At 40.7% G+C, this 25,202-nt stretch overlaps 2 protein-coding genes across 5 annotated transcripts in view; both read left to right on the top strand.

The window, feature by feature from the left end:
• The first annotated feature begins 1,006 nt into the window (after nucleotides 1-1,006).
• LOC108109469 (peripheral plasma membrane protein CASK) lies at nucleotides 1,007-19,688 on the top strand. Its single transcript, XM_041819118.1, has 9 exons — nucleotides 1,007-1,189; nucleotides 2,850-3,239; nucleotides 4,113-4,225; nucleotides 4,797-4,902; nucleotides 4,974-5,051; nucleotides 5,524-5,881; nucleotides 5,955-6,222; nucleotides 6,577-6,925; nucleotides 19,605-19,688. The coding sequence occupies exons 2-9, from the start codon at nucleotides 3,181-3,183 to the stop codon at nucleotides 19,672-19,674; spliced, it is 1,401 nt and encodes a 466-aa protein (XP_041675052.1). The 5' UTR covers nucleotides 1,007-1,189; nucleotides 2,850-3,180; the 3' UTR covers nucleotides 19,675-19,688.
• The window catches only part of LOC108109464 (peripheral plasma membrane protein CASK), a 32,902-nt gene continuing 17,646 nt past the window's right edge, over nucleotides 9,947-25,202 (top strand). For 3 of the 4 annotated variants that reach the window (XM_041819116.1, XM_017217985.2, XM_017217984.2), the window contains exon 1: nucleotides 19,724-21,067. In XM_041819116.1, coding sequence (XP_041675050.1) covers nucleotides 20,699-21,067 — 369 coding nt within the window. In that variant the 5' untranslated portion in view covers nucleotides 19,724-20,698. Of the gene's footprint in view, nucleotides 10,910-19,723; nucleotides 21,068-25,202 lie in introns of those variants that run through there. The other variant, XM_041819117.1, reaches the window with a different exon arrangement.

The following is a 25,202-nucleotide window of genomic DNA, read 5'->3' as shown; positions in this document are numbered from 1 at the left end:
TCTGTGAACGAGCATGGCGATAAAGCAAGTTGATAAAAGGGTTCCATAGTGGAAATCCCTTCATTAACAGGCGAATGGCTTAGTTCTGATAAGTAAATTGTGGATTTTTCAATAAGAAAAGAAGTAGATTGAATGGCTTATAAGATGGCATATTACGGGAATAAAAAGAAAATTATTCGAAATTTGTATATGCAATATCCAACCATATCAACATTATGCACTTGCGTACTTGGGTAAATATTAGCAAACTTCACTTAAGCGGAAACAATTCAGTATGCAATAAATTATCTTACTTTCAAGCAAATTTATCAAGCATGCAGTAGATATTTATCAAACGAAAACATGTGCTCTGTGCAGATAAGTCAAACAAATAAAAAAGCCTATAAAAAATATGCACAATGAGAAAGCATTAGGTAAACATACTTATTGCGTATTTGATTAATATTTTGAGGTTTTATACATATAATTTTATAATCGAAAACATTGCTAAAGCTAATGACATTGTTTCTACAAATGAAAGCGAACAAATATTTATTTTCGGCTTAATTGTATTATATATTCCAATTACCTTCTGTATACTATTTCAATAGGAGTTATTGTCACATAATAATCATTTCTTATTTAGATTACTTTATTTTCAGTATATATTTACATTACTAATGGTAATTTTTAATTTCTTTCCTGCAAAACATTTTTTAAACTTCCCGCCTAAGTTTAAACAGACCGAACATATTTTATAGAAAAAAGTCAAACCTGTTATTTTCTGGTATTTTTAAGGAGAAACAAATATATTGTTTTAATCAACTTTGTTGAATAAAAAATTATACTATTCCAGGTAGAAAGCTTATCTAAAATGATATGTTTTCAATATGATATGATTTCAACTAAAAATTTAATGATTTGAATAAATATATTACTAATACAAAGAACTAGTTCCGACTGCCAAAACAGTTCACTTTATAGCTATTCAGCCCTGGTATTCTAGTTCTCGGCGAACCGGTTCAGTTGCAACCAGTTCTTCGCCAATCAATTCCTCACGGGCCGTGTTTGTTTTAAGTTAAAATTAGTAAATTACCCAATGCAATCAGCTTGCCAACCGATTCGGAGTGCGGACCTTGACAATCGTGTACTGAAGCAATCCGTGAAAATGCCGAAAAACTGCGGGCGTTGAAAAAATCGCTGTGAATCGGTGGGTTTTCGTACATAAAAATATATGCGAAATGTTCGTATGAGCCAGTGTATGTGGGAGTGTGGGGGCGGTGTGTGTCTGTGATAAGGGGGCGTGGACAAGAGGATGCTGGAAACATGATAAAAACATGAGCAATGCAAAGCCTTAAGACAAAGAATCAATTTGCCAATTGTGAGATACTCGAGAGTCTTACAAGTTCTATAAGAAGGGTACAAAATGCATATAGTGAGTGTGAGTGCGAGTGTGTTTGTGTGTGTGTGTGAAGAGGGGGTGGTGGTGTTTTCTATGGGCGGTAAGGTCGTGTGGAAAGTGTCAAGGCATTTTACAACAGCGGCACACGAGCAAGGTAAAACCCTCGAGCCCGAATACTAAAACCGAGCCAAAAAACACCGCGCCCCATGCGCAGCTCTGCATTAAACATGACTCCAAAAGTCCTTCCCGGGAATCCCCATATGCCCCAACCTGCTCTCCCTTGTCCTTACTAGCTTTGCCTAGCTGTGTGTGTGTGCATCGTAAATTGTTGCACATTTAAATATTCATGCAGCCCGGGCAGAAAGCATAGCTTATATTTTTTACGATTACAATTTTGGTACTTTACAAGGAATTTCGCACGGCGCCTGCGCATTTCGGTACTTCACTCTCTCTCTTTGGCGTTTTTTTTGAGTGCCATCAAAGTTTTCGAAAGTGTGTTCAAGTGCTTGGACCAAAAGGCATAATAATAATAGTATGACCAAGACAATGCTAGCCTCTCTTTTGGCCCTCTATCCCCCCTCAAAACCCCCCAAAAACCATCCTTAACCCCCTAAAGGCAACATCCACATTTTGCAGAGGGCCTCTGCTTGGCTTGTTTACCTTTTTCGGTGGCTCGGCCATCATTTCCGTTGCAAAATTCAGTTGGCCGTCTGTGTTTGGAGACTTCCTTCCCATTAATGGGCATTTTCGACAGAATTTTGTGCATTTGTGGTATGTGCTGCCTGTAATTGATTGGGGTTTTGCACCTGATACGAGACCAATGTGATTGACATATCAAAGAAGCCCCGGACTCTGACCATTCTCATTTCCGTTGCCAAACACAATGTTCCCCTCAAAATTTTGTATTGATCAGTTTTAACAAACACCCTTATGGGGTTACAATGGTTTTCCAATTTTCAATTTCCAATTCGATCTGTAATGAGTTGGAGATGTGTGGGAAAATGTGACTTTATCTAGAATTTTAGATTAAATTAATAATTTTTGAGGGGAACATAGATGAAGAATGGTATTATTATTACCTTAATATCCATAACAGGGGTTACCCTGTTTCCTTACTATTTTAACCACTTGTGAGGACTTCTTATTCCAAGATTGTGTTTTAAAAAGTTTATATTTAGAACATAAAACTTTAAATAGTTTTGTGGTTTTATGGAAGATATTCATAGTACTAAAATCTAAATTTAAAGAAAACCTTATAAAAATTTCGATACATTTTAAATAATAGAAAGAAAATAATTTATATGCCTACAGAATCTCTCAGAGAACATATATATTACAGTCACGTTATGTTTCTCAACATTTCTTGACAGGTTCTTAATTAGACGCCAAATAAATCTGATTAGCAGCCTTGGACTAATGGAAAAACTCACCTATACTATTCCCACTTGCTTTTGTTTCATTTTTTCAGCGCAAAATGCATTTTTAACACCATCAGCAGCAGCAGCAGCAACAACAACGCAGTGAACGGCAATAACAACAACAACGAAGCAACAACACCAATAATAACAGCAACAACAAAAAATCATCAATAAGAAACCGACAAAAAACGCGTTAAAAGTTTTGGAGTTGCTCACTGGCCGCTTCGTTTTTTGTTTATTTTTTATGTTCATTTTTGGAGGGCAGTAGGCAACGAGGGAAGAAAAAAGGAAAATAAGGAAAAGCGCCAGGCAGGACACACAGAACTCATCAATATTCGAAAAAGCAATTGAGTCGAGGCATCAATTCATCAATTATTCAAAATGACCGAAGACGAAATTCTCTTTGACGACGTCTACGAACTGTGCGAGGTCATTGGCAAGTAAGTTTCGCACTACTACTACTACAACGTCACCCCTGGCTATATCTTCTTTGGCCGATTCTGCTGCTGACAGCTGGCATCCATGGCCATTATCTCATTATGTATTATGTATCCGCCCCGTGCACCCACAAGCTAGCATCACCCCCCAACAAGCTGTAAATCATCCAACTATTGGCCCTTCGTAGGGAGTTCGTTCCCTCGCTCCAGAATGCCATAAAAAAAGAGAACTTTCCCAACGCCCAACTTTTGCATTATTCAAAAATGTATGGCCAAACATTTGCTGCTGTTAGTTACTTTTCCTGTGATCATCATCATAGTTTAGCTAGCAGTCCATTCACAAAAGTTGTCACCATTTTGAAGTTAAACTTTGTTTAATTTAGTTTTCGTGGGCCAAGTATTTCCAATGATGTTGTAAATGTGCCATTAACACAGTTCTAAAGTTTATTCAATGAAGTGGGAAACACAATTCTTTTTTTGATCAAACAGTTAAAATTTATTATCTACTTTAAGTACGCAGATGAACTTGAACCGAATTTAGATTGGTGACATCACTGTCATAAAGCCAGTTGAAAAGAATAACATTGTCTGACTTATAATGACTTGGAATTTTGGATTAAAACAGGTTTTATAACGACTCAATATACAAATTAAAAATAAATTTTAACAATTTTCCAGGAAAAGGTAGCCAGCTTAAGTGTAATCTTCAAAAAGAATACCTGATTATGTTTTTCTCGCTAGCAATAAGGAATATTTTTAGCTTCTGCCAAAGGAAAATAAAATTTTATTGACTCCCCCATTTAGACACAATCAACTTTCAATTGAAGTTTAATCCGAATTTACTTTCCCCTCGTCCTTTCTCTGTTCTTTTTGCAGAGGACCTTTCTCCATTGTGAGGCGATGCATACACAGGGAGTCCAATCAGCAGTTTGCTGTCAAAATCGTTGATGTGGCCAAGTTCACAGCGAGTCCTGGACTGAGCACGGCGGGTGAGCATTATATATCCAATATACATATATATATATATATTCAACTTTTATTTTTGATGGCGCGATGAGACGACGACCTTGTTCGATTTGGCCCCGGGCTACCACTGACTCCACCGCCTCCACCGCCTCCTCCTCCTCATCCTTCTCATCCTCCGTTGCTGTGTGAATAAATTATAATTAAGCTGCTCAATTATTCAAAATTATGCCGCTGCCACACGTGTAGCACGCCCCCAGGGCTGCCCGTTTGCCAGCCCAAGACGCCAATTAAAAAGAAATTGCTCAAGTGCAAGGGCGCCAGGACCTGAACCTGAATCAGGACGAGGACATGGACATGGCAGCGGTAGCAAAGGAGGATGAGGACGAGTAGGTGGAGCCCATCCGGCCATTGACTAAATGATACATGGCAGGCACATAAGTCAGCGCTAAGTCCATTAGTGCCACTGCCAGCTGGTGTAGTGGGTGGTCGAGTGGGTGGTCTTCTTTCCCTCCATCTAATGTCAACTAATTGCCGCTGTTTTCCCCTCCCGCTACTCCTCTGAACTGACTTCCTCTCTGTGTTCCTCTTTTGTAGATCTGAAGCGCGAGGCCACAATATGTCACATGCTCAAGCATCCGCACATCGTCGAGCTGCTGGAGACATACAGCTCCGAGGGAATGCTCTACATGGTCTTCGAGTTGTAAGTTGTCAAGTTCGGCGGTGGTGGTGCCCATTTCTAACATCCTTTCTCTTTTTTTGCACTCCTTGCAGCATGGAGGGCTCCGACTTGTGCTTCGAGGTTGTGCGTCGGGCTGTTGCCGGTTTTGTCTACAGCGAGGCGGTTGCTTGGTGAGAATCCGGAAAGGAATTTCCAACAATCTGCGTTCGTTTTGGCCAAAGAGAGAATAAATTATTAATTATAATTAATTAAACGACATGCCCGGGCAGTAATTCGATTTGAACAAACGAAATTAATTTTGTCTCCATGTACGTGCATTTCTTTGAGAGATTAACTATGTTAAAGTTTGATGTATTAATTAAAAATGTTCTAAGCGGAAGTCAAATATTTCTAAATCCATAGTGACAAAAAAGTAATTAACAAAAAAAGGAAACTATCGACTTTTCATTTACGATTTCAAACAGCTAAACGAGTTAAATGATTATTAAAGAATATTAAATTGAGTCCGTAGATTATACTTGATTTTTCCAATTATCTCCAATCATAACTCATTAATAAGGCTTCTATAAACTAGCTGCTAAAACAAACGCAAATCAAATTAATTGATGAAACCAATTTATTAACAATTACTCTATCTTCCAGTCACTATATGCGCCAGATCCTGGAGGCATTGCGCTATTGTCACGAAAACGACATCCTGCACAGGGATGTACGTCCTGCTTGTGCTCTACTTGCCACCGTCGACAATTCGGCGCCCGTGAAACTTGGCGGCTTCGGATCGGCTATCCAGCTGCCGGGCACCAGAGAAACCATAGAAACACATGGACGTGTCGGATGTCCACATTACATGGCGCCAGAGGTGGTGACCCGGCGGCTTTACGGCAAGGGATGCGATGTTTGGGGTGCTGGAGTTATGCTGCACGTTCTGCTCTCTGGCAGATTGCCTTTTCTGGGATCAGGAGTACGGTTGCAGCAGTCTATAGCACGCGGTCGGTTATCGGTGAGTGGATCAAAGGCTAAGGAGCTGTAACCAGACAAAAATCTATCTTTATTAATTGTATTCTTAATTCCAGTTTGAGGCACCCGAGTGGAAATCTATTTCGGCGAATGCCAAGGATCTAGTCATGAAAATGCTGGCCGCAAATCCCCATCACAGACTCTCTATCACCGAGGTGCTTGATCATCCGTGGATACGAGATCGGGATAAATTACAGCGCACTCACTTGGCGGATACGGTGGAGGAATTGAAGCGCTATAATGCCAGGCGCAAGCTTAAAGGTGCTGTTCAGGCCATCGCTGGAGGCACCAACATGGATCCGCTATATGCCACCGATGCGGACAGTTAGTATTTGGTTCTAAACTATTACTATTCAAGCTTTTGGTTATTGGAGTTCATGAGTTAGGTTAACAATTTAACTATAGATACTGATAGATAACCATTTTCTAGTCTACTTTGATCGAAGATTGTTTTTTGCCTCTAACTTTGTTTACTGTAATTTAATCCTTATTTGTTTTCGTAAAAATATTCTTCAAAGGAAGCTATAGAATGAGTTTTTGTTCTGAAATGGCTTGCTTTCAATGCAGTTTATAAGGCATATTTTCATATTTATAAGACATAATCTTCCAGAACACATCAAAAATATTAAGCTAATTATATTAAAACCTCTTCTAATATTTGTACTTGTCTTATTGCAGTGCCCATAGCCGGTGCCACGGATGAGTGGGCCGACGAAGAGGCGGGCATCGAGGCAGTGCAACGCATCCTGGACTGCCTTGACGACATATACTCATTGCAGGATGCTCATGTCGATGCGGATGTGCTGCGGGATATGTTGCGCGACAGCAGGCTGCACCAATTTCTGCAGCTGTTTGACAGGATCGCGGCGACAGTGGTGACCAGCAATGGACGAGCACCTGCTGCCGAGGCCGTTGGACGTTGTCGTGATGTCCTGGAGCTACTCTCATCGACGGCTGGCGGCAATACTCTGGGCGGCAAGTATGCCAAGGACGAACTGCTGCAGCTCCTGGCCGCCCCCACATGCAGGTGAGTGGAGAGTGAGGCTGGGGGCCAAGGCAAAAGGAGAAGTGCCTTTCTTGTTTACTCTTACTCTGTTGGGCATTTTGTGGCAAGCTTTATTTCGCAATAATCTGGCAATCACAGGGCTGTCTCTCTCTCGCAGTCTCTGTTGAGTTCTTTGTTCGTGTCTCTGTGGTCATATCAATCTGTGGTCCACTCGAGTCGCCCAATTCGCTTTGGCTTAAGCTTAAACAAATTTGAAATGTATTTAGTGCGGGCAAACAAGCCGGCGCAGGAGTAAGAGCCTGCGGCAGAGCCATCACTCGCAGGACTCGCTCGCAGACAGAGTCACTAATCCTTTGCTTAAACAGAGACTCATACCGGCACACAACGCTGTACATGCACATAAATATACTGAGAGAAAAAAGGAGAAATTACTTAATACTTTGAAGAGAGGAATGAATATGGAAACTACGAAACTGCAAATTGATAACTATTTATCCTTCATGATTATAAGCTCGAATGTAACCAAACAAGGTTGTCATGAACTTCAACTCGAATCTGACATTGAAAGAGTTCCAAAGTTATAAAATATTATTTCCAGTGTAAGCACATACAGTAGCTAATGCAACCGAATACAAACAATTTAATCAGAATAAACCAAAATGAATTTCGGACGTAGCCAGGCCACAACAACAGCTAAAGCAACAGTAAGAGGAGGAAGCACGAGCCAGGAGCTGGAGGCTGGAGGAACAGTAGCCGAAGGAGAAACAGTAGATGGGCCAAAAAACATCCGCACCCATCAGGCTACCGGGGCTCAGTTCCCATTTTTCCCGCCCGAGGGCTTTTTGCGCTGAAAAGTATGCTACGAGTACACGGCTCAAGTGCCATCGTTGTTCCGACTACGTCGGCATATGGCCATCCGCCTACCATCCTCCACTCCACTCCTTCAATCCCTGCCGCTCCTCATTCTGCTGCTCCTCATCTACCACTTCACTCGGCAGCTGCGAAAGGGGCAGAAAAACATTTAACGATAGCGAACAAAAAATAAATAAGCAAAAACGGACGGTTGGGGGTTAACTTTTTGTTTCGACGAAACCTTAAATATCCTTACGACCGGTATAAGACCATAAAAGATTATTCCAAGTTCTGTGGGGACTCGGAATTGATTTCGATTGCAGTGTATTGGATACCAGTAATATGGCTAATGGATGCTATGGCTGGTCACGTAAAGTGAGATTTGGGGTGAAGTTTGCAAACTAAAAATGTGTTTCACAGAAATATAATATAATATTGAAAGGGGTATTAAAAAACAAGTCAGGGATTGGTTAAAGTTGCAAAGCTTTTAATTTATAATAAGGATGTTAATGGATGTTAATTTTAATTTAAAATCTCGATTTATGGAGATCTTAAAGAGAAATCTAAGAAAGTTACTTAAAGCAAAAAAGGCATTTTACCACATCTATTGGTAAACTATTGTTGCTTCCTTTACTTCCTATAAAAACAACAAAACTTAATCCTGTGAAAGCAGTAAAATAACAGTGCTTACTTAGACATACTCAACTATATCCAATTTAAATGCATATAATACCAAGAGACGGAATCCCTCTTTATCAACTTTGCTCTTCAACGGAACTGCACTCATCAACGTGAGCTTTAATGTGTCCCCTCGTCGTCAAAGAACTTGAAAAGAACAACTCTGAGGAGTATTTATGTGCGAAGGATTCATCCTCCCACGAGTATCCAATTATTTGCCAGACTCGGCCTAAGCTCCTCATTGGTTTACCCCCCTCCCCCAGCAGCATGTCTGTTCTAGGTTATAAAGAATACTTCCTCCCCAGAAATCATTGGATTGGTTTGAGGTAGAGTAGTGCCAGTGGGTCGTCTCCGGTCTTGGTCTGATTTGGGTTTTTGGGGTGGGGGTGAGGGTGAGGGCGACGGCACTGGCTGCGTGTGATATGGTGGACGCAATGCTATAACATAACTCTGTGCCATCCACTGTCGTTAATTGCTCCTTGAAGCAGACTACACTTTTTTGCACTGGGGCGTTTGCTCGTGGTCCTTCTGCTGGTGCTGCTGCTTTTCCTGATTTTCCTCTTTTATTTATTTTTGCGCCTCTCGTGGCTCTCGGACTCGGCTGGCTATATCTCTGTCTGTCTTTTTTGTGTGACGCAAGCTCAGTCTCATTTTCATAAATCCGAGCAATCTGCAGAAAATAAAAAAGAAAACCTGCCCAAAGAATAAAAGAAAAGTGGGCAAAAAGAAAAACAAAATATGAACAACTGCAGGAAAACGCAGGCCAACGATGAAAGCAATGAACGAATGTGTTAATGCTATATACACAGCTCAGCGGTAGGCGTCGAAGGGGGTGGTGTGTAGTAGTTGGGTGGCAGCTGGCTAGTGGGTTGAAGAGATGCCCAAAGGGGTGGGGGATGCTGTTCTGTCCAGGGCTGCACTTCCACCAACAATGCCAATGTCCAAGTGAAAGCTGCAAAAGCTGCTGTTCTCTTCCTACCTCTCTCTCTCTCCCTCTCTCTCTTTCGCTCTCTGCAAATTGCAGCAAACTGCAGTTTGGTCTCTCTTTTTCTTGAAATCTAGCCATCTCTCTCCCTTCCACCCAGTGGGTGGTGATAGTAATGGCAAAGGTACTTTCATTACTTGGGTATTTGTAGGTTACATATCTGGGAGTTTGGATTTGGGAAAGAGAAAAGTTCTTCTAAGTTTTAAGATAAGATGTGAAAATGTTTATTATCTAAGAAAGTTAAGCTTTGGAATGAAATATTAATTCTAAAATGGTTTTGAATTAAGGTGGTTTTTAGTCTCATGGAAGATAGTTTACAGATACCTTATTAATAATCAAGCGGCTTGATTTCAATGAAGTATTTCTTCGATTTGTAAGTTATCAAGGTAAACTACCAATGTACCTATCCATAGACCTAGTTCCGAAAACACCCGGCTATGCATATGCCAACACTGTTGGCCAAGTTGCAACAACGGAGCACTCGTGATTGACTTAAACAAAAAGCGCGCACCCGAGATTTCAGTTTAGTTTGCGGCGCAGTCGCCGCTGGGGAACGTCGGCGGATTTATTCGCCTCGGATTTATATTTGCCACTTGCCCGCTGATGTGTGAAAATGGCGCCTAATGAGGCGCCACAACCCCACATCTCCGGAGGATTGTGGCCAAAACCTTCGTCAAGTTGAGTCTCCAGTTTGAGTTGGAGTTTCGCGGGCCGATTGAGTTTCAGTTCTAGTTCGAGTCGTGAGTCTATTTCTCAAGAGGCTGTCCACCGCCCTTCCTCCCAAACACCCCGCTTGACCCAAATTAACAGGACGCCTACCCGGATCCGGCTAAAAAAAAAAGAAAACGAAATATTATAGAAACCCCGTAGTGTATGTTTGTGTGCGTTCGTGAGTGTGCCAATTACGCGCGCGAGTTTCCGCCGTAACCTCTGTCAGCAGGCGACGGGCCACGTGTTTGGCGGCAAAATCCACATGGGAGCAATTGACAAAATGGCAACCGCCAGCCGGATACGGTTAGGAATACGGAAGCGGGTGAGGGATAGGCAACTCAGGGACTGGCCTGCTCCCTGGCGTTGGGGACGTGCCGTTGCCTTGCTCATAAATTGGCAGCACAACAAGATACTACTACAGCCTGTCAGCCAGCCATAACTCAATTTAAATTCAAATGTGTTATAACAGCCAAGAACAACAACAACAACAACAACGACTGCAAATTTAAATGTCTTTGTTAAGAAACACAACTAATCAAATTATAAATTGATAAAAGCCAAAAGCAAAAGTTTTTTGGTTCTTAGGACCATTCTGAATGGAGCAAACTGAAGATGCGTGCTGCTGTTGCCGCTGTTGCGACAACCTATCGACGGCAACCACATGGGATCCCATCCAATCCAATGACCAACATCTGGAGGTCTTCCAGTGGATCGGCCTGGAGACCGCCGAACTATTACCCGCATATATAACCCGCTACTACAACAATCTTCATCAGCAGGTAAATCAGCTTGTTAAGTGAAAACGAAAAACGATGTGGGATTAGGAATATATTCATGTATGGGTATGGTTGGGTGAGGAAAATTGCGTTGTATTATCTGGGAAAAGTAGATGGATATGACCGCGTTGTCCAATGCACAGCGGAGTTGGCTTTTCATTTGCGTTGCGGCCAAACTTTGATTAAATTTTGTTTACTGTTTTTGTTGGCTCTGCGAAGTGAAAATACCCGCCAAAGTGAGGGTTTTGGGGAAAAACTAGAAAGCAAACGGCACCCGCATAATGCGATGGAAAAGTGATAATTATTATGGGGGAAATGGGTAGCTGGACCACTTAATTACTTTTCAATTTAAATCAAATTAATGTAATGAGGCAATTTTGCGGGATATGAGTGGTTTTGCGTGGGGGTTAGGATGGTGTTGAGATAACTTTGCCAAACCATTATGAAACTATAAATAAGTAAATTGTGTTAAATAAAAATAAGGTTTTGATTTCAGTAACTAGATCTTAAATATTGATTGTTTATTTAGTGTTAAATAATAATTCACATTTTTTTCAATTAAAAACCAATCACTAACTGCAACACCCTTGAACATTTCAATTTAAATTTATGTACAATATTTACATAGCTAAACACTAAACTAATTAAATCCGTGTACATTAATTAGAATCAATGATTTGTGTTTGCTGTGATAATTACATATTTCAAATTACTTTCAAAGTGTGGGAGATGGCCATAAAAAGTTATTTAAAGAAAAAAATGTAAAAGGTTATTCTTGATTAGAGATTAAAATCAATTTAATTAATGGCCACAGCTTTGTGTTGAATTTAAGCAAGCAAAATACACTTAATCAACTATCTACCAAATGTAAACTTTAATTTCAATTGTCTCTAGCCATGGCATTAAAGGAAAACTCCTTTTCACTTGGCCATATTGAAGTCGTATTCCCCAAACGACAAACTCTCATCCTCGAGTAAGACTTCAAGGAACATAAAACGCTTCGTTTTGGGCAGCCTTTGTTTATTGTCCTTTCCCCGGTGGACACTCATTGAATATTGGCCAATTGCAATGGCAAAATCAATTTGCCAAATGGCCAACGAATTTGCATTTTTGTGTGCCACACACACACACACACACTCAGGCTCATGTGTATCCTCATTTTGGCTCGATTTCTGGGATGCCATCAGCATTATTACAACGGTCGTTTTACCTTTGACTTGTTTCTGATTTGCACGGAATACGGATACGGAAATACACAGAAGGATATGTCTCTCTGTGTGTCTGTATTTGGTGTTTGTGCACGTGTTCATCTTCCTCTGACTATGTGTGTGTGTGTGTGGGTTAGTTGACAACTAAACGTGTCAACGAGGCTAAGCAAGCAAACTGTCAGGAACAGTAGTTACAGGACCAAATGTGGGGAGGATGTCCTGCCAGCACTTCACCTGCCCCACTGACACATTAGGGTTACTCTTTTGGCTGCACAACACATATAAATGTCGCCTGCCTGCCTGCCTGCCACGCCACTCTCTTCTGCCCCCTTCCCCGAAAAAAGTGCAGCTCTGTGACTGCCATCATCCTTGTTATTGTTATTGCCATTGTTGCTGTTGTGTTGCAGCCAAATTTGTTGCCACTTCGATGAGATGACAAATTCGTGCCAAATTGCTTTCACTCTTTTGATGCACCGAAAAAATAGGAAACTTCTGATGTTTTTGGATTATTTTGGAAGTTAAAAAATGATTTATTTTGTTATTGATTTTAACGGGATTTTATAATATTTTACTTCTTATTATGTTGCTTTCAACTTTTTGATCTAAACTTTCTGACTTTCTGAGTCCAAACTTTGAATTTTAATTGAAAAATATTTAAAATATTGTTCTGATTGTCTCTCATGTTCCAAGTCTTTTGCCTAATTCTTAACAAGTTAATCTGATTTAGTAAAACCATTCCATAAGCTAAAATTAAATCAGACTCTTCAGCGTTTTATCTGGGCTTAAGTAACAAATACAATTCCTTTTTCCTGCCTGCAATGCTAGGCAGCTTTATAGTTTTTGTTTTACATTTTCCAGTGCACCTGTGACCCTTGTGCACCCCTTTTTGGCCCCTCGTGATTCCATTTTCCATTGGCGTGTTGCGTTGCAGGCGCACAAAACGTTGGCGACAGCAGCAAGTTAATAGTTTATGGCCAGGATGCGATTACACGAGCTCCATTTTCCGAATGGGCCTTGACCTACACTGCCTGTGCTGGAGAGAGAACCTTGGGCCAAAATGAATTCGGACTGAAAATCACTTGACATAACGCTGATGGGTTGGTTGGTTGGGGTGTGCTGGCTTTTCCAAAGGTGCTATACTCGTATATCTGTCAAATAGTCAGTTGTGTGGGGGTGGTGGGGTAGTGCTTTATTTTGCATTAATTAAAAGACTGTTATGCAGCGCGTTAAGCTTGTGTGATGGCTGCTGTTCTTGTCCTTGCGAATCAATCGATTGTCTGAACTGCTTTCTTTGCACATTCAGGCTGAAAAGATGCCAGGCTGTAGGCTCTTTAATGCCCTGACCAAAAGGGGGTTATTATGGTTTTAATAAGATGTTTGTAACTTAACTTCTATAGGCTTGAACTTTCTTTGTTCCTGTAAACTATCAGAAAAGTGTTCTTGAATTAAGGAGAATAATGTAACTATAAAGTTGACTTTAATAAGTTCTTCTAAAGTTATTGAAGTCTTTCTAAACAAGTTCCATTCTAATGATTCCAATTAGATGACAACCATTCAAGACTATCAAATATCAAGAAATTTCTCATTCAAATTATTCCATTCCATGGAAACCATTACCCTTAAAGGGTATTTCAATTTTCGATCTCCAAAGAAAAGGTCTCAGTACTTATGCTTTTCCCACCCATCACACCAACCATCAACCCACCCAACACCCCAAACCCCACTTTCAGTTGGCCTGCTATTCACAACAAGCGCTCCATAAATATTTGCTGTGCCTCAGCACAGATTCATAACTCATAAAGGGGCTGTCTCTCCGACTGTCTGTCCGTTTCCCCTCTGACGTCCTGCGTCCTTTCGCCTCCTTTGGCTCTGTGTTTGCCTGGCCCCAATGGATAGCTGGGGCCTTACCACATGTAATTAGGTTGCGGTTTTCCACCTTCTGCTGCCGCTACTGCCACCGTCTTCCTCTTTTGGCAATGAATCCTTTTGCCACACGCCCGCATCCTCTTTGGCAAGTGTCTGAGTGTCTTGGTGATTGTGTGCCAGGATTTTAGGGTGGCCCGCTATCGTGGGTAATTAGGAACACTGTTCATGCTTCTATCAATATTTTGCGAATGGAATTTAATGATTTTACTATAACTTAAACTTCGATATAGGGATATAGTATCTTAAAAAATATATCAAATCGAAAAGAAAGTGGATACAAAACAATAATGTTCAGGGTTTTTTCCTAAAAAAGCTATTTGAAAAATATATTTGACTTTCTAAGAAATATTACTCATACGGCCCGTAAGCCAGGTCAATTACTGTCCATAAAAAAGAGACTACTCTGCGTATGAACGATAAACCTTAAAAGCATGTATTGTTACGAGTTGCTTTATGTCTTCTTTACATCAAAAAGGGTATTTTTTATGACCTTAAATTACACATAAATCGCAGGTCCACTCTGCTGGCCATCATACACCTATTTTGGCCAAGTTTTTTGGCCAATGTTCACCAATCTGCAGCTGCAGCCTGCTGATGAAACGTTGATGTTTTCTGTCTCTGCTGCTGCTGCTGCTGATGATGATGATGCAGATTTTGATGATGTTGATGCTGATGATGACGCCAGCGCTGACGCTGGCAATGATTGGGTTAACGTGGCGCAGACGTTGTGCCATAAATTACGAATATTTGCACGCTCGCCACGTTAAGCGTTAGACGAAAGGCGGTGGCAGAGCACACTGGCCTAGCTGGCCAATTTGTCGGCTCTAAGACTGGTGGCTACCGTTTTGTGGTGATAACTGGAGATTTTCATTATGATTTGCAGCATGTTATGACTAATCGAGGGTCAACATTGCGTATGATTAATATTTGTTTGCAAGTCAGATAGCTAAATGGTTTCTAATAAGAGCTTAAAGTTAAGATTCGAAAGATACAAGTCTTAGAAAACAATATTAAATTTTTAACAATGGATAATAATGGACAATTTATTGAGCAATTACGTTATTGAAAGTGATTATTGTAAGTCAACGAAGTGAAATTTATTAATTTGTAAAACAAGTGTAATTTAATACTGCACGTAAATGACTTTCATCCCACTGTGCAGCAGGGAAATCGTCTGCGATTGCCAATGAGTGAGAAATGTGGCTGTTAGACAGAGACAACCACTGCGCATGTCCGCCGTCGCAGTTGGCTTCGCAGTCAACGTCGCTGCCAGCATCCTGCATCCCATAACAGATTCAGCAAGCAGCGTAAAAGTCAGGCCACCAAGTCAGCGAAAACTAGTTGTCTCGCTTAGGCACAGGAAATTGATTATCGCCACCAGCTTGCATTCAGCTAAGTGTAAGAGAGAGAGAATGCGAGAGCAAGGCCAGGAGAGAGCTTGTGAGCAAGGACAAGCAGTGCAGAGAGAGAGAGAGAGAGTGGGTGAGCGCAAGGACGGAGAACCTCAGCTGGATGCTGGCAAGATTCGAGGATTCAGTCTATAATTGTGCACCTTGCTGACTGGTTCTGTGCCAGTTTAACGCGAGCCCTTGCCTGGACAGCACGGGTATACAGTAGCAGCAGCAGGAGCAGTAGCCGCAGCATCATCATCAGCAAGCAGCGCCCGCAGCAGAGTCACACACTCACACGCACATATAACGGCTGCACACGAAAAAAGAAACACACACACACACCAATGTGAGTTGCCATACGGCGCAGCGAAATGCAAAAAGTAGGAAAAACTCCAAGAAAACGTCAAGAAAATCTCAAAGAAAGCAGACAAGCTAAAGTTTTGGATAGCCGAAAAAAAAAACTTAGAAAAACTTTTTAATTGCAAGCAGTGCACCCTTTTGTTACCCAACAAAGTTGCGCGCAAAAAAGTAGGCAATGTAAAAAGTGCAAAGGCGAGAAAAGCATTGATTTTCACAAGGAAAATTCCCACATACATGCCAATAAAAGAAAAGTGCGTGGTCGTTTTGGCGACTTTTTTTCGCAGTCTCTCTGGTTTCCCTTGCTTTTTTTTGCATATTGTCCGATCCGGTCAGCTTCTTGCCTTTTTTTTGCCATCCCTTCCCCGTCGCCTCTCCCTGGCTCTTTGGTGTGTATGTGTGGGAGTTTCTGCTTTTTGTCTCGATTCTCTCTTTCGAGAGAGACAGGCTGGACCTGTTTTCGCTCTCTCTTTTGCTATGGAGAAGCAACAACCGCAACAAGGATAAGAGGCAGCGACGCCAGCAGAGAAACCATTTCGACCGCATTGCCAAATCGATTTGCCAAAAACGATTATCAATGATTTCACGAACGCGCCACCAAAATTCGCTCCTCAATTGAATTAAATTAATCGCATTTGCTATTTATCTCTGTGTGTGTGTGAGTGTGTGTGTGTGCGTGTGTGCTGTTGCTGCGTGTGGTGTAAATCAAATTAAATCGGTGCTGAGCAAAAACTAATTTAAAGCAATTTATCCCCAACAAAAAAACTACAGCCAGTGCAAGCAACAAGAGAAATAAAATTAAAACAATAAATAAAGAACAAAAAAAAAAAGATGTACTCTTTAATCTATTAAACCAGAAATATAAACCCTAAAAAACACAGACAACACAACGAGTTAGATACGCACAAGAACAACAACAACAACAACAATATTTCGTTGCAGTAAGTACTAACTTAAAAAACAACAAGAAAAAAAATGAAATGAAAAGCATAGAACACCTGAACGAAAATCCAACCACCACCCTAACCACCCACCTGCAAACTTGGAATTCCTAAACAAACTGAAGTTCGCTTCACTTCACTTTGCCACTCAGCACAGTACCGCCCCCTTATCCGCCCCTTAACCATTCCACCTCTTCGGCACCCCTCCTCCCCTTCCGGAAAAACGCCTTCCTATGCCATTTCCGTTTGCCTTATCAAAAATGTGTATATATACACAAAGACTGGGGAAAAGCGGGGAGAAGCCGAAGAGAAGCTGCAAGAGAATTTAACTACAGTGGTCGCGGGAAAATTAGAATTTTCTTTGCTACAGTTGGTATTTTCTAGAGGAGTCAATAAAGTTGACTGGAGAATGTCCTGAAATTTAGGTTTTAAATATTTTTTATGCGGGAAAAGTGGGTTTATCAAGCGAAAAAATGGATTTTATTTGAATTTTCTTATCAAAGTCTTAATTTTTATATAAATAAATCCATTTATTGGTATTCTTATGACTGGCAAACTTTATATATTCAGAAGATTTGTTATGTTTAACTTTCTAAAGCTATGTTGGTTTAAAGATAACCAAAAACCTTCTTTAAATTCTCTTTCATTAAATATTAAATTCTACAAATTTTAAACATTTTAAGTTTTAAATCAGAGACCATAAAGACTTGTATAAAGTAAACTGAGTTAAGCACATCAAGCAAAACCAAGTCCTTAATAATTGATGGGCATTCATTGAATTCAATTTTCGATATACATATTCAAAGAGCCTTGAATTCATTGCCAATTAAAACAAAAACTGATGACCATTAACTGCTAATTCAGCAAACGTCCACTGTACATGAAAAATTCGTTTGGTTTTATTTGCTCCGCTTTTCGTTTTCCGTTTTCCGTTTTTCTTGTTTCTACTACTTGGAAAATCATCATCATCGGCACCGCATCGCATCTCGCTCTTAGCCATCAAGGAGCAAGTGCAGCCCAGTGGTTTAGGCCAGGGAGTCCTCCAAAGGCCCCAGTGGCCCTTCAGCAAGCCAGATAGACTGCTAAAACTCACTTTACCTCAACTGAGTTTCTCTCTTTTTTTTTTTTTTGGCTGCGGTTTTACTTTTTTGCTTTCCTTCTTTTATACTTTGCAGCTTTCTCCTCATTTTTTTCTGGCTCTGCCTGGCTCTGTTTTTGCCATACTTTCTTTGTTGGTTTTTGAATCTTTTATGAATTGAATTTGGTTATTTTGAACGCGTATGTTCCGCTGCAAAGTTGCCAGCTTCCCACGGCAACGTGGCTTCCACGTCCTTGGCTGACTTCCTGTACCGCCCGTCCTCCCTCCCCCTTAGGATAAAGCCAGAAAACCAAGAAAACCGAAAGAAAACCCCAGGACGAGACGGGCACGTTCCCATTCAATTATGGGCGGCATGTGGCACATTAGCATTCAGCGGAAGCTGCGCCAAAAGCAAACATTTCAACGCCTCCCAGTTCGTTGGGGTCCCCCTCTTGCTATTCCTTTTTCTTTTTTTTATTTTTTATTATGCGAATATTATTTAAGCATTCACAATTCCGTTTTAATTTAATTCGATGGCAAGCGATGGCTGGCGATGGCAGACTTTCGGCAGTCAGTGTGGAATTTGTTGAAAACTATTTAGCATAAATAGTCTCCGCCTGCGGTCCCGATAGTCGCCAGGGAATTGCCTGGCAATGGAGTCCTTCGGCCCTCTTTATCTTCCCCCAGCCTCCTTTCCTCCCTCTGCCCCTTCTTGCCTTTATTAGCGCATATAATTTCCTGAGTTCCAAGTTCCATGTTTTTTTTTGTTTCACAGTCTTGTTTTCTACCCCTGCCAATGGATTTTATTTTTATTTTTAAGGCTTTTTCCCCAAACGATTGCCTTTTGGAACCGTTTAGATAAAAAGCTCTGTTCTGACTTTGCCAGCCAACTGACAACCCCTCGGAGTTTTCGCCTTCCTTCTCCCCCCAGGGACAACACAGGTTTTTATATTGTAAATTTTTATTTTTATCTCTGAGGCATATAAAATACACATTTTCAGTTGCCTAGACAGTGAGTTTAATTAAAACGAGGCGCGGAATAGAAAACTGTCTACAGAGAAACAATGAAAAGTTTTGGAGCTTAAAAACAGAGATTTTTGACTGCTTTTTTTATGTACTGAGAAAAGGCGATAAGATCTGGGAGAAGAAGTTAATAAAGAGTTGGGAAAATATTAAAATATGTTAGGAATGGATAAAGATATCCATCTAAAAATAGTGTTCAAAAGGGAAATTGAGTAACAAATATGAAATTTATTATTAAAAGAAATTTATTAAAAGTTTTCTTTGCCATTTTTAAGTTTCTTCTACTCTTCTATATGTTCTTTCTATATATATTTATTTTAAACAATTTCCTAGTCTTTTATTTCTGTAAATAGATTTTTCCTCAGTGCATATTACGCTCCATTTGGTTCCCATCTGTTTCGTTGATTGCTTTCGGGGGCGGAGATTTGAAATGAGTGGGCAGGGGTAAGGGGCCTTTAGAGGCAGGCTGCTGCCTTCCGTTTCACTAATTTCAATTGTACAGGTGTGTGTCTAAGGGATTAAATATCTAATTTATTTGTATTAAATGCGAAAACAGCCGTTTCGAGAAGGGCTCTCTCTAGGCAGTGTGCAGCATAAAATTGAAATTCCTTAAAACCCGAAATACCTTTTAACCCGCTGTGCTGAGTTTGTAAATAGTTAACACCCCTTAAACCCTACACCTACACCTAAACCTATACACACACACACACACACTCAATCCCAGTCGAATAAATTTCGTTAAATTTTGAGCTTTTCAACGATTTTCCTTTGCAGAAATCGCATGCTAGAAAATTTGAAAATATATAAAAAGCTAAACCAAAAAACCAAATCAATTCAAAATTAAATTCTAAAAAGTTGCATCAAATTAAAACATACACACATCTATATATAGATCTATATATATATATATATAGAAAAACTCAATAATTAAAACCAAGAATAAACCCAAAAAAAAAATACAACAAATTAATTACAATTGTGATGAACAAGTTAATTGCATCAATTGCAGAAAATAAAAACTAAAGCATTTAAAATAGCTTAAACCAAAGTACGATTATATCTGCTGCCCAGGCAGGCTCAATTAAAAAAGGAAACAATAATTTATTGCCACATCAATTCAGCGTCGTGGGAATCGGATTGCATTATATATTACCAGTGATAGCAACAGAATTTACATAATAATAATTAACAAAAACCAAAACAAAAACAAAACAAAACCCAAACAGACAGCAACAATAATAAACCCAAAAACCCTGGAAAAAGATAACCAAATTGTTGTAGACTTTTAAAACGCCAAAAGTTTCTTGTTGTTGATTAATCATAATAGAACTTGTTGTTGAGAAAGAGATAGAAATGCTGTGATCACAGAAGGGTGTCTAATAGAAAGCTAATATATATAGCTAATCCATAGAGAAAGTTTAAAGTTATAACAAGAAATACCCTGTGAGCAATGCTTATTGGCTTAAGCAAGACTAGCAGCGACATCGTAGCAGCAACCTCGCCTGGCCTAAAACACATATCAAAGGGCTAAGGTCAAGAGTGCAGCTGGGCGAGAGGCAGAGGAGAAAGCCAATAAAGGAAACAACATTTACCCGCGCCACTCATCGCCACCGCCCCCGCATCGCCTGCAATGCTCTGGTAGCCAAGACAGTTTTACGGTGGATCACTACTGCGCCGGCGGCGACCCACAAGGAGCAGCGGCGGGATCTGGACCTGGACCTGGACCTGGAGTGTCTGGATCTGGAGCGGGAGCGGTAGCATCGCAACAGCAGGCGGGTCAATGGTCCAATGCTCTTGTCGGCGGCGGCGGCGGCGGCGGCGTGACCACCTGCGGTGGTGGCATTGCGGGCCCACAACCACCACTTGGCATGTGCCAGCATCATGGGCTGACATCACAATCGTTGATGTCCGGTGGCTCGCACATGTCCTTGCTGGGGAGCAGCGGCAGCAGCGGTATGAGCGGCAGCGGTGTCGGCAGCAGCGGTCAAAGTGTACCCCAATGTCCGGCGGCAGTGGATGCCGCGATGTTAGCCTCTGCTGCCGGCGGTCATTGTCGAAGCTTGAGCGGTCTAAGTTCGATCAGTATACCGCCACCGCCGGCGCTCTTCAATCCGTGCAGCTCGGCTCTATCGCTGCAACAGGCGGCGGCCACCAGATGGGGACCGCGCACCTCCTGCCCGGTTCACAGTCCGTTCCGCGTTCGTGTGCCCAATGGCTCCATCTGCTCCGGACATCAGGTGAGATACAGAGAGAAGGAGATGACCTCTTTAGGATGATGGGTATTTCTCTTCCAGAAAAAAAAAAACATATAATTGTATTATATTCAAGGACTTATTAAGCCCAAGTCAATATAAAACCCCAATCAGTTGCTAAAATCCGTTGACTAATTCTCAGCTTGCCACAAAATGTATATATTTATTGCTCTTTTGATTTTGCCATATAGAAAACTGTATATATATATATATACTAAATATATTCATAAGTAGTTTAGTTTACTAATTAATTGCAACTTGACTTATGTTTCGTTTGTTTTCTTCTTCTCTCTTCCCAAAATGGCTTACTCTTACTCTCTGACTTGATTTGTTGGCCCGGCAGGTAAGCAACGTTAAGCAGGAAACCCAGCATTTTGGCAGTGCCCCGAAATGTGTCAACGACATGTAAGATTATTTTCATTTGGGTTTCCTAAAACACGCCCAAAGAAAAAAAAAACACACACACTCACACTCTCACATAGAGATCAGGAAAATACGCATACCGCATAAGCACATTTACACAAACAACGAGGGGGGTTTTAGTGGTTCATAAGGCTATTCGCTGGAAGGGATAGCATATTTACTTTCAAGTGGTTTTCGAGGGTGGTCAATCATAGTTGGCAGCTGTGCTTATATTTACTTACTGTCACTTGTACAAATTAATTTAAGCTGCTTTTCCACATGTCTTAATTCGTGTTAGCAATTCGCTTGAATCCTTTTAAGTGTAGTTATGTCCTGCCTAAATCTTGTTAAACAAATTAACAGTTCGCTTGGTTGAATTTGAGTTGGAAGTAAATTAAAACTTAATCAGGGCTTTAAATTGAAATTGGAATCTTATCCTTAAGACTTTAAAACATAAAATGAAGGTTAAGAAACTGAAAATACCCTTAAAAAAAATATACATTTTTTAATAATTATTAATATAAAACTCAAGTCTCATCAGTAAACAGATTTTCCTGAGACTTCTTCAAGGCAAAGCCAGTAATTTGAGGGACCATTTTTGTATGAAATATTTAAGCGAAAAGCAAACCATTGAATCCCCAGAGAGACCATAGAAACTGGCTACTTAAAAGCTTCTTAGAATGCCATAAAATGGGCACCTCACTATATATATATATATATGTTTATTCCAATGAAAAGATAATCCGAACACAAAAGGAACATCCATAGCAACTCTCGCTGGGCCAAGCTCACATAGTTTCGCAAATTATAAAGAGCTCGATTCACATGATTGCCCAAGCGGTGACCCGGTTACGTTCCTTTATTTTTTTATTTTTTGTGTGCCTGGTTTAGGTTTTAGGGTCCTTCCTTTTGGTCCTTTGGGTTGTGGACTTGGTAGTAGGCTTTGGTTTTGGCTTTGGCTTTGGGGTCGCTTTTCCTAAATCAGCGACAGGCGCAGGTTTTTGCTTGACTGCGTCGGACACAAAACAGGGAAAGAATAAACTACGATGTGGCGGCGACTAGAAACTAGAACAGAACGGCACAGGGGATCGACTATCAGAAATCCCGGTCCTTTCTGACAATTGCCATTTAACGTTGTTTTTCCCTGGATTCCGCTTTCGGTCCCCGTGTTGATGTCGCTGACGTCGTTTTCTTTTTGGCCTTTTCACTGCCTGCCTTTTGGCCCCACCTTTCGGCCCAACATCAAATTGAATGTCACTAATGCAATTAGTTCACACAAAATAATTCTCTTCCACTCGATTATAGAGCATAATATGCTCGTTGTCATTTATTATGAGAAGCCAACCGAAACACACGCACAGCACGACGGACTGGAAGTTACGGAGCGAGTCATATGCAAAGTGCGTTGAATTGGATTGGATTGGGTTGGGTTGGGTGTCCTTGCAAAGGTTCCAAAGGCGACACAAGACCATTACGCCTTTCAATTTTTGCGCTAGGGCGAAATTTACATAAATATTACACAAGAACAGGGCACTGAAAGGTTCCTTGGTTGGTTGGTTGGTTGTTCGCCAAGAAGGGCGGTTTAGCCAACCAGGGGCATGAGGCATAGCAAATAGGCTCGTTATGCTTCCAGCACGGTCCGGAAAAGATCATCCCGCCGCCAAGGGCAACCAGCAAAAGGTGTGGTCACCAACGCCTCAAATTGAGTTTCAACTTTTTAACTAAGACATAAAAAAAAGAAGAGCACTCTGCACTGCATAAAGCTTAGGTAGCGACCTAAAGTCCAGTAATGGAGTTGCTGCAAAGTTGGACGGCTCTCTCTGAAAGACGGAAAGTTTTTTGGGCCTCGTTTGGTCCTCGTTTAGCTGCGTGGGTGAACGGCAAATGAATCTTTGATAATTTTTAGGCATTTAATATGGGTAGTTCACTTGTCATTGCCCTGACAACCTATCAAAGGTAAATGGGGCTCAAAAATACTCAAAGTTACAAAACTTTTCTTTACGTCCTTCAACTTTTGGGCAATCAAAAGGGATTTTTTATAAAAATTGCTGATTTATCAACTTGCCATGAGAAGTTTGAAAAACCATATGCCAAGGAAACTTTGGGTCAAGATAGGTATTTTATTAAAAACAACAAAGCAGAGGCTAGGCTTTGTTTTCCTTTATTTACTTATCAAGTTAGAAATAGGCAGATTACTTACCAATTTGAAAGGGTTCGCTGTTAGCTAAAAGATACGTAAACAAAATCATAATATCCTTGTTGAGTTTCACACAAACTTTCCATAAACAGCTTACAAAAAAACTAAAATTTCATGACGCCACAGCTATAGCTTTATATCTCTCATTACCCATCCAAAGAGTCCTTAAGCCACAGCCATTTCATTTGATTAACTCCCTTGAGGTGTGCCCGTAAACATATTGTTGGTGTTTTATCTAAAGTATCCAACAAATGATTCCAAAAATTCCTCTCATCGCGAACATTAGCTGCCTAAGTACCTCAAATTTGATGCCACAATGTATGAGAGAATTTGTAATTTCAAGGAGGAGAAGGTCGATGAGAAGGGGAGACGTGGAGATCCTGGACTAACTAACTTACACCTGCCTGATGGTGGCCATCATGGCGTGTGGCACCTGCCACATGCCGCACATAACCATCCGCACACATTCATGAAAGTGTTGTCATACATTTAGCATTCCCTCTGGCAGGAATACAAAAACTTTTATCTTGATAGAAGGACTTGAGCAACGCTTTTTTTCGGGGGCTACCGGGGGGCCAAAAAAGAAAAGAAAATCCTGCCCAAAAGAATAGAAAGCGAAGACAGGGCAAGGAAATGGAAAAGGAAGATGGGAAGAGAAGGGATGGGCGAAAACTGCCTAACTGACAAAGTGACTGGTGGACCGAAGGACCAGCTGGCTGACTGACTCACTGAAGCCTTGACACTCTTCATTTGTGAATGCGTTAATTGCGCCCGAGGATGTTCGTATGAGAGGACTAGAGTGGTTCGTTGGTGCAAGTTTAGTTTTAGGGGTCCACTTTTAGGCTAACAAAATGATAAAGAAGTGGCTAAAATTCATAAAAATTAATCTATTTAACTATATTTAGCTAAATAAAAGAAATCTTTAAGTGTTTTCGATAAATCAAGTATTAACTCGTTCACTTGTCGTATACGTAATATGTCGGTTATCTAGATAACCAATTTATGTAACAAATATTGCTGGTAATCAAAACCCGAAACAGGTTAATTTCATTTTAGAAGAGGTTTTCTATCATAAGGTGCTATCAAAAAAAGTTCTTAACTGGATTACATGTCGTATGAGTAATTTTTTCAAAGACCTATTTTCAAAGTCCCCCAAATTTGAAATGGAATTTGTCTAGAAAACGTTAATTGCCAGCCGAAACCCAAGTTCTTTAAGGTAATGCGAGTTAAATTGTCTAGCTTTGGCATATATTGGTCCACCCTACCAAGGGATGCGTGTGTGTGTGTGTTTGTGTGCGTATGTATGCATGTGTGTGTGCCAATGCTGATGATGATGAACAAGCACAATGGCCTGAAACAAGCAGTTAGAGCCTGTAAGAACAACAACAACAACAACGGCGATTACAAGCAGCAAGTGTGTACATTATTTTGCAATTTAACAATCCCCAACCCAACACCCAACCCCCTCACATTTCGTCCCCCTTTTTTTTCAAGGCAAGCATAACACAACAACTTGAGGAA

This window comes from Drosophila eugracilis, unplaced genomic scaffold (assembly GCF_018153835.1).
Source record: "Drosophila eugracilis isolate 14026-0451.02 unplaced genomic scaffold, ASM1815383v1 contig_47, whole genome shotgun sequence".
Lineage (NCBI taxonomy): Eukaryota > Metazoa > Arthropoda > Insecta > Diptera > Drosophilidae > Drosophila > Drosophila eugracilis.
The sequence above is the reverse complement of the archived record's forward strand: the minus strand, read 5'-3'. Positions and strand labels throughout refer to the sequence as shown.

Coding starts and splice junctions, on each gene's coding strand:
- LOC108109469 (XM_041819118.1), top strand. CDS start 3,181: ATGACCGAAGACGAAATTCTCTTTGACGACGTCTACGAACTGTGCGAG. Junction 3,240..4,112: donor CTGTGCGAGGTCATTGGCAA/GTAAGTTTCGCA, acceptor TTCTTTTTGCAG/AGGACCTTTCTCCATTGTGA. Junction 6,223..6,576: donor ATATGCCACCGATGCGGACA/GTTAGTATTTGG, acceptor GTCTTATTGCAG/TGCCCATAGCCGGTGCCACG.